A 14,168-nucleotide genomic window follows, 5' to 3' on the forward strand; every position below is an offset into this window, starting at 1 on the left:
GTTCAGCACTGTCTGAACAGAACCCTATTGTGTGGGACATTATCTCGCAGCAATGGTGACCTCCAAGTGCACTACCAGCCGCAGAACAAACAAGTTCAAGGATCAAACTAGGGTATTCAAGCCAGAGCTTATTAAATCAATCGACAGCCCAGGGCGAAAAGCACAGGGCAGGTCCACACACCCCATGGGCGCAGGTGGGTGGAATGACCACACCCCTGGATCCTGGATCACGAGGGATTCTGTCCCGTCTACCTCCTGGCCTTTCCAGCAACGCATGGTAACAGGGACCAAAACTGGGGTTTGAGCAAGGGTCCGGACACACGCTCAGGTTTGGTTTTGTTTTAAAATATAGTTTATTGATTATGCTATTACAGTTGCCCCATTTCTCCCCTTCACTCCCCTCCACCCTGCACACCCCCTCCCACCCACATTCCCCCCACTTCAGTTCATGTCCACGTGTCATACATATAAGTTCTTTGGCTTCTACATTTCCCACACTATTCTTGCCCTCCCCCTGTCTATTTTCTCCCTACCATCTATGCTACTTATTCTCTGTACCTTTTCCCCCTCTCTCCTCCTCTCACTGCCCTGTTGCTAACCCTCCATGTGATCTCCCTTTCTGTGGTTCTGTTCCTGTTCTAGTTGTTTGCTTAGTTTATTTTTGTTTTTTTTTGGGGGGGGTGGTTGTTAATAATTGTGAGTTTGCCGTCATTTTACTGTACATGTTTTTTAGCTTCTTTTTCTTAGATAAATCCCTTTAACATTTCATATAATAAGAGCTTGGTGATGATGAACTCCTTTAACTTGACCTTATCTGAGAAGCACTTTATCTGCCCTTCCATTCTAAATGAAAGTTTTGCTGGATAGAGCAATCTTCAGTGTAGGTCCTTGTCTTTCGTGACTTGGAATACTTCTTTCCAGCCCCTTCTAGCCTGCAAGGTCTCTTTTGAGAAATCAGCTGACAGTCTGATGGGAACTCCTTTGTAGGTAACTGTCTCCTTTCCTTTTGCTGCTTTTAAGATCCTTATCTTTCACCTTAGATAATGTAATTATGATGTGCCTTGGTGTGTTCCTCCTGGGTCCAACTTGTTTGGGACTCTCTGAGCTTCCTGGACTTCCTGGAAGTCTATTTCCTTTGCCAGATGGGGAAGTTCTCCTTTATTATTTGTTCAAATAACTTTTCCACTTGTTGCTCTTCCTCTTCCCCTTCTGGTATCCCCTATGATTTGGATGTTGGAACGTTTAGAGATGTCCTGGTGGTTCCTAAGCCTCTCTTCATTTTTTTGAATTCTTGTTTCTTCATTCTTTTCTGATTGCATGTTTCTTTCTTCCTTCTGGTCCACACCATTGATTTGAGTCCCAGTTTCCTTGCCATCACTATTGGTTCCCTGTACATTTTCCTTTATTTCACTTAGCATAGCCTTCATTTTTTCATCTAATTTGTGACCAAATTCAACCAATTCTGTGAGCATCCTGATTACCAGTGTTTCGAACTGTGCATCTGATAGGTTGGCTAGCTCTTCATTGCTTAGCTGTATTTTTTCTGGAGCTTTGATCTGTTCTTTCACTTGGGCCATTTTTTTTTCGTCTCGGTGGCCTGTTACATAGTGAGAGGCGGAGCCTTGGGTGTTCACCGGGGGCGGGGCAACACATGTTGCTGGGGTTGTGATGCTGTATTTGAGGCAGCGGTCCGAGAAGGAACAATGGCTCTTGCTCCACTCTCTGCTGGATTTCAGTCACTTTCCCCACTTCCCCCAAGCAAACTGGGCCCTTCTGGTGCTGATTCCCGTGTGGGTGGGTTTCTGCACGTTCCAGGACCCTGTGAGTCTGTCCAACGAACTCTCCCATGAGGCTGGAAATCTCTCTCAGCACCTCAACCCCCACAGGTGTTTTCAATCAGTGTTTTGAGGCTTTATTTCCCCATACTGAGGTCCTGGGTTGTGTGGTCTGACTCACTCCCCAGTTTCGCCTGGTTTATCTGCACAGGAATGTGGGACTGCCCGGCCCACCAGTGGCCTTGCACGCCACGCCCATCCCTGATCCGCCGCCTCGCTGGGTCCACCAGCCGCCACCCTGTGCACCCAGGGTCTGCCAGCCACCGCTGTGCCTCAACCCCTCTGTAGGGGCCGCCTGACTCCGCCCCTCCTACTGGTCTGGATGATTATGTCTACTTTAACTCCTTGGCTGTTGGACTCCCATACATACAGTTCAGTTTTCTGTTGGTACTGGTTGGTTTTTTGTTTCCAAATTATTGTTGTCCTTCTTTTGGTTGTGCGAGGAGGCACAGCATGTCTACCTATGCCTCCATCTTGTTCGGAAGTCCTCCACGGTCAGGTTTGACTGGGGAGACTCAGAGCTGGCCCTGCCGGACCAGCTGTAACCCACGATGACCCACAGAGGTGGTCAGTCTGCTGCTGGTCTGCGTTTCTGGACTGACACCCAGGGCCCACATGGGGCCACAACGGGGGTCACTGCTGAGTGCCTAGTCTAGGGACAACAGCGACAGAGCCATCAGCCTAGACGTGCACTGCCTGCATCGGAAGGGTGGCCTCTGCCTGCTCTCCCGTCTGTAATACCGCGTCGGCGTGTTTCATCCTTTTGATGGGGTACCACGCCCTATAGGCCACTGTCTCCCACATCTCAGCAGCTAGTTTCCCACCATCTGGACCTGACGCATGCTCAAGCTCATGTATCCCATGAACTTGTCCTGTTGCCATGGTAGCAGGGTTGACTGGTCTCAGATAACAGCGAACCATCCGACACCTGCGCGCTGGTGACGGGTGCAGACTCGCACTCTCTGGCTGCAAGTAGCAGGTGCACCTGCTTGGGGCTAAACTGTGTCTCCTTCCAACTCACAGTCTGAGGCCGTCACCCTCGCTATTGCAGAATGTGGCCTTCGGGAGAGATAAGGTCTTTAGAAAGGTGATCAAGTGCAAATGAGCCTGTAGGGTGGGTCTCAGTCCAGCAGGACAGAGGTGCACAGAGGGAGACCGTGTGAAGACACAGGGACAAGACAGCCATGCACCAGCCAGGGAGAGACCTCATGGGCCGCCGGCCCTGCCGACCCCTCGGTCTTGGGCTTCTAGCCCCCAGACCTGCAAGAGGATGACTTTCACTGTCTCAGCCACACAGTGTGGCTGGTGGCTGCCCAAGCTGACCAATCCACCAGCTCAAGCTGGAAAAAAGCGGGGGTTATCATGTGGGTGTGGAGTGTCAGTGGGACCCCGGGGCAACAGCACCGCCAGCCTTGGTGGCCAGGACACACTCCCACATCCCCTGGGCCCCTCTCTGCGCGCCTGCCTGTTCTGCTCCCTGCCCCCCAGGCCACGCGACTGGCTGGGTTCCCTCTCGGCTCCTCCGTCACGCCCTCTGAGCCCCTTCCAGGCCCAAAGCTGCCTCGCATCTCCCCACACCATGTGTCTACCAGAAAGTCCCCAACTTCGTCCCAGGAACAGAAGTCTCCCCCCTTGAGAGACTGCCCGAACTTTTGCCTGAAGCTCTTCAGGGACGTAGGAAGCTCTAGAAAGTTCCTCAGTTTGGCAGTTTCCAGGCCAGTGGGCAGAGGGCAGCGTATGGGATGCTGGGGGCAGGTTTGCCAGCGCCCAGCACTGAATGGGGCAGATTAGCATTGCAGCTTCATGTCTGCTAAAACCAAGAAAGCTTTAAGCTGACACATCACTCCCCTGCCTGGTGCTGAAGGGACACGCCTGTTTCCAAAAACAAAACTAGAAAGCGTACAAAACTTCTCACTCCCAAGCCACGTACTCACGTTTGAAAGTTGTACGGGTGGTTTTCACGCCCCACCCCCCGCAAAATCCAGTGGTTTTAGGTGCGGAAGAGCACTGGTCCCCAAATGACCTTTCCCACAGGTGTCCTCCTCCTGTTTGCCGAGGCTGGGGGATGGAGAGGGGCTCCGGTTCTTCAGGGGCTGCGCGTGCACGTGTGTGAGTGTGCACACGTGTGTGTGTGCGTGTTCCCCAAACTGTGAACTGCTCCTGTGCCTTATCAGCAGGGCTGTGAGTCACTGAGACGCATCATCACCACACTTGCCTTCTCCCCGCCACACTTCCGAACGCTGCAAAGACTTTGCAGGGACCCAGGGAAGTCGGCCATTGCTTCCTTAAGACACCCGTTCTGCCCCCCGGGCTCCCCCCACTTTCCTCGCCCACGTGCACAATGCTGTAGAGGGGCATCGGTGGGGTTGTGGTGCCAGACACCCTCCAGATGATCACTGCCCCTGGGCTTTGGGGCGAGGCGGGGGGTGCGGGTGGAGCCCCGGGGTGAGGGGCTGCCGTGGGCAGAGGCTGGTCCTGGGCAGGTTCTGGTGTCTGCATATTCCTGGGCGTGAGGAGGAAACATTTCACTCCTCTGGGGCCTTTGTGGGTTTTCTTCCCAACCTCCTTTCTTATCTCACCTCGCCTGGTGCGGATTACAAGGAGGAAGTGGCACGTCACCCAGTGCCCTCTGTCCCCTCGGGCCCAGCTCCTGCACCCACACACGCTGCCCCACCTGTCACTGCACAGGACTTGGCAGCTCCCACCGACCCCCAAAACTTGAGAGAGTGCTGTAGGTCCCTGGACACGTGTGGGTGGCCTGAGGAGGGACAGCGTGGGGCATGGTCCCAACATCCTTCTGAGCATCTCGGTTTTACAGACCCTGCAGGCGGGTGAGCTTCCTCAGCATTGCTTCCGGTCAGGGGGTCAAAGGTCATGCACTCCAAGCTCTGTCCCCAACATTTCCTGTCCCCTCCCCTCAGTCCCATTGCACTGTTGGAATTCTCCTGGGTGTTGGTGAGTTTCTGGGAGGATAGTGTGACAGAGGGCATCTTCTTTCGCACCCACCTATGCTCCTGTGCGGGGTGCTGGGCCAGGACGGGCCAGAAGGACGTGTGTCCCAGCCCCTCGTGCTGAGGCAGGGACATCCCTGTAGGAGTCCCTGGTCTCTCTCCTCCCCGACAGACCTGGTGTCCACATGGTGGAGCCACACGATCACACATTCTGGAGGTGGACGTGGATCGTGGGCCACCTATTCTGTCTGCGTAACCTGATCCTGGGGAGGGGCTGCCGCCGCCAGCCAGCCCCGTACCCCTTCGGTGCCTTTGCTGGGCCAGAGTCCAAGGAAACCAGAGGAAGGCAGGGAACCCACCAAATCAGTCCCCTTGTCACCTGGCCTCTGGGACCACAGTCGGACGCATTTGTCAGGAGGAAGGCGGCTGCATGTCCCCGGCCACAGGAGGACTTAGCGTCTAGGAGCCCCCGGTCAATGCGCCATGGCTGCCTGGAAAGGGTCCCTTCACCCACCTGCTCTCCGTGAGATGACCCCCAGTGACAGCCCTCTGCCGTGTGAGCCCCACTGGGGGCCTCGTCCGGGTTTCAGAGCCACAGGAAGCACCAGTGTGGGGTGTTGTCCCCGTGTCCCAGACCCCTCTCTCCGCTTTCTCTTGAGTGCATCTTTGACATTATTCCTGGCCCTCGACCCCGGGGGACCTCCGACTCCAGTCTGCTGAGCCCGTCTGATCGGTGGGTCTGCTGACTCAGTGGGTCACTCCCCACCTGTTGGCACCTGGTCCTCCGTTACACACTGGGGGTGGCGGTAAGGACTGGTGTCATTGGTGATGGCTGTGGTTTTGGAAACCTAAAGTGAGGCTTTCGGATTCTCTCACACGCAGCTCCCCCTGCCCGCTGCCTGATGAGGCCAAGGCAGAGGTGCCCGCTGAGGGCTGAGACGGTCGGATGGCTTAGTGAGGAGTGGGGGGCCACCCTGGGAGTGGTGTGGAGAACGGCTGCCTATGTTCCTCTGACAGACCAAGGGCCCAGCCGAGAAGACTCCTCCTAAGGACTTCCACCTGGGGCAAGAGTTTGCCCCGCCTGTGACGGCTGGCCATAAGGTGGTCGTTCTGTCATGCGGAGAAGACACAGCCTTGGTCGTGTGTTGTCAGGGAAACCCAGTGGGGAGTGCTTTACCCCGTATAGACACTTGGGTTTGCTCAGCACGAAGTCTGGAAGTGGGTGGTGATGGGTCCAATCAGCAGCCCAGGAATGTCAAGGTTCTTGTTCTCTGGCTTTCCCTCATTATCACAGAATGGCTGCCTGGAGCACCACATCACAGCTTCATACCACACGACATCCACAGGCAGGCTGCAGGTGTGACCAGGGCTGCCACAGGGAGCCCTCCGCTTACCAAGGAGGAAAAGTCTTCAGGAGCCCCCAAGTAGATGCCCCTTCCTGCCTCATGGGCCAGAATGGAGTCACAGGGCCACCTGCCACTGAAAGAGACATGGGGAAAGTAGGCATCCCCCCATTTCTTTGTGGAGTAGAAGTCAGATAAGAAGTAAGGGAAGGAGGGACGAGACGGCCAGAACTGGGAAGCAGGTCTGCCACAAGAGGTCACAGGGAAAAGTGACCTCCCTGGTACTGGGGGCGTGCGTGCAGGGAAAGGCACAGGGAACAGAACCAGCTGGACTCCTGAGAAAGCTTGAGTCTCATCCCACAAACAGAATCCAAGGGACACTCATGGACCCAAGGACTCCCTCACCTGGCAGCCCCGCCCTGGGGGGGTCGGGGGGGGGGGCACTGAGCCCCTCCCCACGGAGAGGATCAGGAAGGGGGTGGGCCTGGACAGACTGAGAGGTTTATTCCGGAGGCTGACACCTCCAGAGGCTGCCACTAGAGGGCACTGCCTCCCACACGGGGCTGGACCGATGAGTTGGTGTCTTTTTTACCTCTACACGGAGCAGGCAGAGGCTGTGAGGAAGACCACATGGTAGGGACACGGGAGAGAAGCGAAACCCTCTCTGCAGGTTCTCCAGCTCAGAAAAGCCACGGCGGTCCCACCGCACACAGAACATGACACGCGACTGACCGCACACGCGTGGGCGCTGCTGGGTGCCCGTGCTGAGGTTGCCGTCCTGACGTCCCTGCCCGTGCCCAGGTCTCCCGGCCCCGCGGCCTCCCCCTGTGCGTGCTGGTCCGGAGGGGGGCAGAGCGCTGGGGGAGGGATCGATCCCACCGGCCGGGTTGGAATGCACTGTTCACACGGAGCTCAGTGTCCCTCCTCCTCCATGGGAACCAATGGCCGTGGAGGCCGGCAGTGCCCCTGGGACCCCACGGACGGTTGTCCAGGTGGTGCCCGGAGCAAGGACACCTGCCTGAGAGGAGGAAGGGATCTGGGGAGCAATGGACTTGTTTTGCTGAGCTCCTGGGGCAGGGGGACAGCCCAGAGCTGTGGCCTCTGCTCCCTCTCCCCGCGGCCCTGTGGGGGCCGGCCATCGGAGGCTGCCGAGACTGCCAGGGCCGCGCCGCTGGCTGGGCCGGGGTGTCTGTGCCATGCCCGGGTGTACTCGGCGGGTCCTCCCTGTCCTTCCATGTTGCCTGTGTCAGCAATAAGGGGGCGCGTGCCCTTCATCTCCCTCTCTTTGGGGGTGGGGGGGATTCTTTAAGACGTCACCTCACACCACACTCTGCAGTGTTTTATTAGACTCTGCGGGGGTTTATCTCCTGAGCCCGTTCCCACCTGGGGGAAGGGAAGGAATCGGAAGGCGGATTTCTTGCACGGCAGCGGGCCGTCCACAGAGAATCATGCAGGAGCGTTAATAGAGTTTGGTGTCTATTGTCTACTAGACGGGCGTGTGGCGTGGAGCTGTTTCTCAGACTGTGCAGTGAGTGGCCTCGTGCAGGGGGCCCAGCTGCCGGCAGCAGCTGAGTCCACCGCGGTGACCCCGTTGCCCCTGCATCCTCCCGCCCTCGCCCCGCCCCCCACCCGAGACAGCCGGAGTTAATGCGCAACCGAGACGAGAAACCACAGGGAGAAGCAGGCACTTCTCTTGGAGAGAAAGGAGAATCCTGTGTATTTTCTGAAAGAACTAAAAGCGCGAAGTAGCATTCATCTGTTTTCATTGTTAGGCTAACGCAGAGCACTAACACTCAGAGCCGTGGATCCGGGCGGCGAGCGAAGGGCAGGGCGGGCAGACGGCTGGCAGGCGGACAGGAGGCCGGAGAGCGTGGGTGGCAGAGCGGAGCGGCAGCCGCGGCGTGGAGGGTGGAGGGTTGCATTCTAAGTCGGTCCGGACGCGGGCCGCGGTTCCCACTGGCAGAGTGGCTAAAATTCACACTCCTCTAAAAGGGGAAGGCGGTGAGGAGAAGAGATGTGTTAGTGAGTGAGAATAAGGACGTTCTTTCACTTTTGAATCATTCCAGGAGCTTTGACTTGAAAGCTGCAATGGGGAGAGTCTTTAGAAAACACGGCCCTGGCTGGCGTAGCTCATTGGTTTGAGTACGGGCTGCGAACCAGGCATCGCAGGTTCCATTCCCAGTCAGGGCACATGCCTAGGTTGCAGGCCATGACCCCAGCAACCGCACATTGATGTTTCTCTCTCTCTCTCCCTCTCCCTCTCTCTCTCTCTCTCCCCTCTCTAAAAATAAATAAATAAAATCTTAAAAAAAAAAAGAAAGAAAACATGGACTGTCTTCACATTGTTTTCTTTCCTTTCACTCCCGCCCCGAGGCTAGCATTGCAAGGATGATTCTTCACCATGTTTGGTTAGAGGTGTGAAGGAGAGCTGGGGAGGGCGGGGGGAGACAGGGCTCCTCCCCAAACCATCTCCCAGCCCTGCCTTTCATCCCCGGACCCGAGTCCAGCCCGCGGTGGGGACAGTGGACACCACTTCTCCACATGCACCCCGTGGCCACTGTTCTGGGTGAACAGGCGGCTGGCCACACACACCAGGGGCCTGTGGTCCCGTGCGGTTTTCCCCACGCGTGCTACGCCATCCGCCCCCGCAGCGGCGTCATCAGGGACGTACCTTCTGAAGCATCCTCGATCTTCCCGGGGTAGAAGCACCACGGGTAACCCGGGACGGTGTCGTCGAAACAGCAGCCCTTCTCTGCACACTGGGAAGGCGTGACGCCAGGGTAGCCGCAATTTGCTCTTTGTTTCGGGGCCACTGCGCATGTCTCTGAAAGGGCACCAGGCAGGAGGCGAAGGTCAGTCGTAGGCGGATCCTGACCCAGGGCTCGGGGTCCAAGAGGGACACGAACCCTAACCCTGTCCTCATTTCCTGACATGAAAACATGTAGCGGCGGGGAAAACGCAAGGTCTGGGATCGTTGAGCCTTGCCCCTACCCGGACAATTTACTCAAGCGCTCATTAGTTTCAGCAGTTACTAAACTCACTTGCTCAGTCAGTATACACCTGTTAGCGCCGTGTGTGTGTGTGCCAAAAACAGGAGCTGGCACGGCAGAAACAGGCAGCGCGGGTCCCTCAGAGTCGAGCGCGCGCCAGGCCCTCTGGCAGGTGGTGGGGACCCGGAAACCAAAAATAGAGATGTGCTCGTCGAGAAACCAGAAGTCGGATTGAGGAGAAAGCCGAGTATGTGTATAAAGCAGCACAGTGAAACCATCCCAGTGTGTGCAGGGCAAGCACAGGAGGGACAATGGACAACAAGCCTGAGCAAAGCAAGGAGCACTTCCCGTAGGAGGGGGCTGACCCCATGAGGGTGAGGCAGTGGGTGTTCCAAGCAGGAGGAGCTGCGTGTTCAGTGGCAGTGAATGCGGTGAAGGGGGAAAGCAAGTGGGTTCGAGGAGGTGTAAGTCGATTCGTGGGTACGACGCGGAGGTTGGGGTGGGGGTGGTCTGGGAGGAGCCGAGCTGGGGCCTAGGGTAGACGGTTTCAGCCCAGGAGCAACAGCTCTCCCCGGGGGAGCGATGAAATGGCCCAAAGCCGAGAACACGCAGGGCGGACGGGCCGGCCGAGAGCTCCCACGAGGTCCGGATGCGCGGTCTGCAGGCTCTGCGGTGGGGGCCGGGGGCTAGGGCTCTGAGAAGGCAGACTCGGCAGGCGGAGGCAGGCAATGGAAGGGGTGTCTGCAGCCGCTTCCCTGTTTCTGTCTTGCAGTGGGGGGCAGAGGAGGGGGGGAGTATCCCTTCCTGTCGCGTGGGCTCAGAGGTGCTCCTGGCTGTGCACCGTGAGCACAAAGACAAAGGGGACGAGGCGAGAGGCCTCGGGGGCATGGAGAGCAAAGGTGCAGAACAGACCCTGAGCAGAGGCGGGAGGAGAGAGCCAGAGAGACGGGTGGACCAAGAGTCAGGGCAGAGGTGGCCACAGCGGGGCTGGACGGGGGCATCAGACGCTGGGAGAGACAGGCCCTCCAGAGACGGGTGGATGTGGGACACCCTTCCTAGACGGAGGGGGCAGGGCGCCCACATTTATTCCTTTGTGAAATCGGGCACAGCATTCTAACAGTTAGAAGTGATGTTTACTGAGCACTTGGGAGCTTGCAAAGCACTTTTCACGGACATCATCACACCAAGTTTTCGTGGCCACCCTCTAAGGCCGACTATTGATCACGCTCTGGAGACAAAGGCATCAAAACCCAATAGGTTCGAAGGAAGCAATAGTGCCCTCTCTCCCTGGGTGACGCCCATGGACTAATATTGATCATGCACCAATGGAACAGGTGGGTGGCGCTCCGCCGAACATGGGGCCCAGGAGAGGCCACGCACCTGCCAGAGAGGTTCTCGGGGTGCCCACCCACGGAGCAGGCACTTGGACACCAGTAGACACTTTGAGTGGGCCCGCCCCCTGGGGTAGAGTTTGGCTGGGACATTTAGAAGTGCTGTTCTTACACCCTCCATCACAGCTTGCTCTTCAAAATGCGATATTGAAGAAGAGCCTGATATTCCAGTGTTGGCTCTGGAAGGAATCTTCTTCCTCCCAGCGGTTCGCAAAGGGCTCGCTGACCTTGAACCCCGATGCTGTCACCACCTGCTGTTGCCTTCTACAGCCTTGCAAGGGCCTGGAGCAGCACTTGGCCCCAAGATTCGCACTGTGAAGCGAAGACCCCATCAAGCTAGCTCTCCGTGGCCCCCCAGAAGCAGGAAGGGGCTGGCTTACCGGCCTGGCCCTGAGCCTGGGCGCTGAGGGCCAGCGAGAAGACCAGGAGCAGGACACAGATCACCTTGGGCTCCATGGTGGTGGCGACCTTCTCCTCTGCTCCCCGGGGACTACAAGTCAGGGGTGAGAACCCGCCGGAGCCCTCGATTTTAAGCCCGGGCTCTGTTTGCCGAAAGAGCCTTCCATTTGCCTAAGGAGGGTGTCATGCCTTTCACGCCAAGTAATCTGCACTGATTAAAAGGTGTTTCCCAAACACGGGCAAGCCACACGCATGAGTCTGCTGATAGAGGGGACCGCGTGGCGCAGTCCTCCCCATGCGGGATGTGAGAGTCGGCACATCACGCTCTTATCCGTGGGAGTCTCCTCGGGTCGTGACCCGGCCCGGGTCCCACCCGTATCGGCCAATGTCAACATCACACCCACTGGGAAGTGAGTCACAGCGGGAGATGGCCCACGAAAGGCACAGTTGTGTCAACAGTGGCTCACGGGGTCCCCGCCACACAGTTCAGGGGGGAGGAGAAGAGGAGAAGGAGGAGACGAGGCCCACCTGCCTGGCCTCATCCTTCCCCTGTGGGCACACCGTCCCTTTCCACTAGTTTGCGTCACCAAGGCTGGGGTGCAGGGGGAGGAACTGTGCCCGGACAAGGCGAGCCGGAGGACGACAGGCCTGCCCCCTCCCCACATCCTCTGCCCAGGACTTGAACTTCAAACTTCACATTTTCTCCCTCGGCGGTGCCTTGTTAGACATTTCCCTGGCGAACTCGCGTGAGAGCCGAGCGCTGCAACGCCCTCCTCCACGGAGGACCCGCGCCTGCGCGGGGGGGGCTCACGGGCCAGCTGGCGCTGGCATCGTGTTCCCAGGAACAAGTGGGCATTTTTACTCACTTATCTAAATTCATTTCTTTCCTTTTTCCTTTAAAGAATGAGGCTGTGTCCATAGGAGCAGACATGGAAACTGGTAAAGGGGGGGGCGCTCTCCCCTGTAACGGGATCCCTCTCCCCAAGTCTGTGGGGTCTGGTACGTCCTCCCAGGGAGACCCCCCAGGACAGGGCAGCACAAAGGCCCCCTCACCCCGGGGGCCCTGGGCCTCTGCCCCGCTCTGGCTCTGGCTGTTCCTCTTTCCTGGTTCTTTTTACCTTGGGATGTGCAGAGGGATTCGCTCACACGCACGAGTGTGTTTCCCATTTGCTCACCCTCTCGTAACCGTGGAAGGGCCGTGCCGCGGGCGCGTCGTCTGCCTTGTGCGTTGCGTGGCCTCAGCACCTCCGATGGGGCCTGACTCAACACGTAGCCACAGGAGAATGAATGAATGAATGAATGAATAAAGGAATATGTGTCTGCAGTGTGAGGTTAGGCTCCGAGGCAAGTGAATCTCATCTGGGACAGGTACTTACTTTTAGGTGAGCTGCAGCCCCTCCCGGTCGACTGATGCCACCACACTCTTCCTCACTCCTGGCCCAGCCGGCCCCTGCCCTCCGGGGCTGCCAGTCCCGAGCAGGGGCCACCTGACATGCAGGACCCGGGGAAGGACCGGGGCCCAGAGAGTGCTCTGCAGGGTGTGAACTGTTGGCCAGACACAGTGGGCCAACCCAGACCTGGGCAATGCTCACGGTGGGCAGAACCGCCCTGCTCACTTCTCACATAGATGAAGAGCATCTTTGCAGCATTGTTTGCATAGCTTTTTAAAAAAGAAAATAAAATAATAACAGAAAATAGGAATAAAGAGAGAGAAAGATGGAAGGAAGGAAGGAAGAAAAAGAAAGGAAGGAAGGGGGAAGGAAGGAAGGGGGGAAGGAAGGAAGGAAGGAAGAGGGGAAGGGAGGAAGGAAACAATATAACTCTTCATAAGCATTCATTACCAGAAGAAAGAGAAAAAGAACCTAAAGTGTATGTATGTATGTATAATATGTATACCATATACATGTGTAGGATACCTTGCAGAAGATGGAAAAGAATAAAATAAATAATAAAAAATATTGAAAACAAAGTTAAATTAAGAAGATAAGAATGCTTCACAAAGTATGGTATCATTTATGGTGCAGATTTCTGAAATATGTCAAACCATACAACATCCTCTTAGAACTGCACCCAGATGAATTACAGTGAAAACGACAGAGACAGGAAGGGGACCTCTGACCTCTGACCTCTGCATAATGAGCCCGTGTGGGAAGGAGGGAGGAAGGGACATGGGGTCAGGGAGGGTGCAAAGGGCCCTCAACTTCAGTGTGATGTTTTCTTTCACTGAGAAAACCCGAAGGGTGTGTGGGGCCAAGGTTGGCGTCTGTGAAGTTACGGGGGAGGCGCAGGTTCACGGTGTGCGTTGCATCATCTCTGTGTGAACAGTGATCTTTCAAGGCCCAGCTCCTACCTCCTGGGGGAGAAGCTGAGAGAGAACCTCCAAGGGTCCGACTCTGGCCTCCCGTGTGGGAGGACCCGCGACACTAATACAAGATCCGGCGACAGCCATATGTGCCCTGTTTTCAAACATGCCAACCCGGGGAAGACTCAGCGCCACCCACTGAGTTGAGTGCTGGTCGACTTTATGAGTTGGTCACCTGTACCAGTATTTTCATGACCGACAGTTCATGCTGGACCCCCCCGCCCAACTCAACACGTGGAAGCCTCCCGACTCAAGGTGGGCTGGCAGAGTCCCACCCCCAGGATCTTGATGGACAGACACACTCCCTCCCAGACTCCATGGAGCCAAATCTGCGTTCTGGCAAGTTCCCAGGCGCTCCGCACGCATGGTCAGTGCGGGGGCTGGTGCTGCAGCCGCGGAGGCGTCCCAGACTCAGGGAGGCCTCAGCGTGGGGGTGGGTCTGCTTTGTGCACCCTTCCCAGCCACCCAGGACTGCCTGCGGGTGCTCCCACCTCTCCAGTGAGGGGCCAGCAGCTCCCTTCACAAGTCCCGTGGCGTCTCCGGCCTTCAGAAGCCAGAGGAGACAATGTGTGACTCCGTCCCTAAGCGAGAGCGGAGGCCCAGTCCCTTTGAGGAAGGGCCTGACCGCGAGGCCACAGTGCATGTAATGAGCCTTCCCGGGAATGAGCTGGACCAGTCGCCAGAGCTACGTGTTCAATTGTGTCCCCCAAACGATGCTGAACCCCAGGACCTGTGAGTGTGACCTTGCTGGGATGTAAGACCTTTGCAGATGAGCAGGCCGAGATGAGGCCATGGGGTTGGGTCCGGATCTGACTAGTGTGCTTATAAAAGGGGACATTTGGACACAGACGTACACAGAGGGGAGACGATGTGAAGACACAGAGAGAACGCCATCTA

General features: G+C 57.0%; 1 protein-coding gene across 1 annotated transcript; it reads right to left on the minus strand.

The window, feature by feature from the left end:
* Positions 1-8,759: 8,759 nt before the first annotated feature.
* TFF1 (trefoil factor 1) lies at positions 8,760-11,047 on the minus strand. The gene is made up of 2 exons (XM_036019837.1): positions 10,891-11,047; positions 8,760-8,953 (listed from the first exon to the last, which is right to left on the minus strand). Exons 1-2 carry the CDS (start codon positions 10,964-10,966, stop codon positions 8,760-8,762), a joined length of 270 nt encoding a protein of 89 aa, XP_035875730.1. The 5' UTR covers positions 10,967-11,047.
* Positions 11,048-14,168: the final 3,121 nt, after the last annotated feature.

The sequence above is a fragment of the Phyllostomus discolor genome, chromosome 2, assembly GCF_004126475.2.
Source record: "Phyllostomus discolor isolate MPI-MPIP mPhyDis1 chromosome 2, mPhyDis1.pri.v3, whole genome shotgun sequence".
Lineage (NCBI taxonomy): Eukaryota > Metazoa > Chordata > Mammalia > Chiroptera > Phyllostomidae > Phyllostomus > Phyllostomus discolor.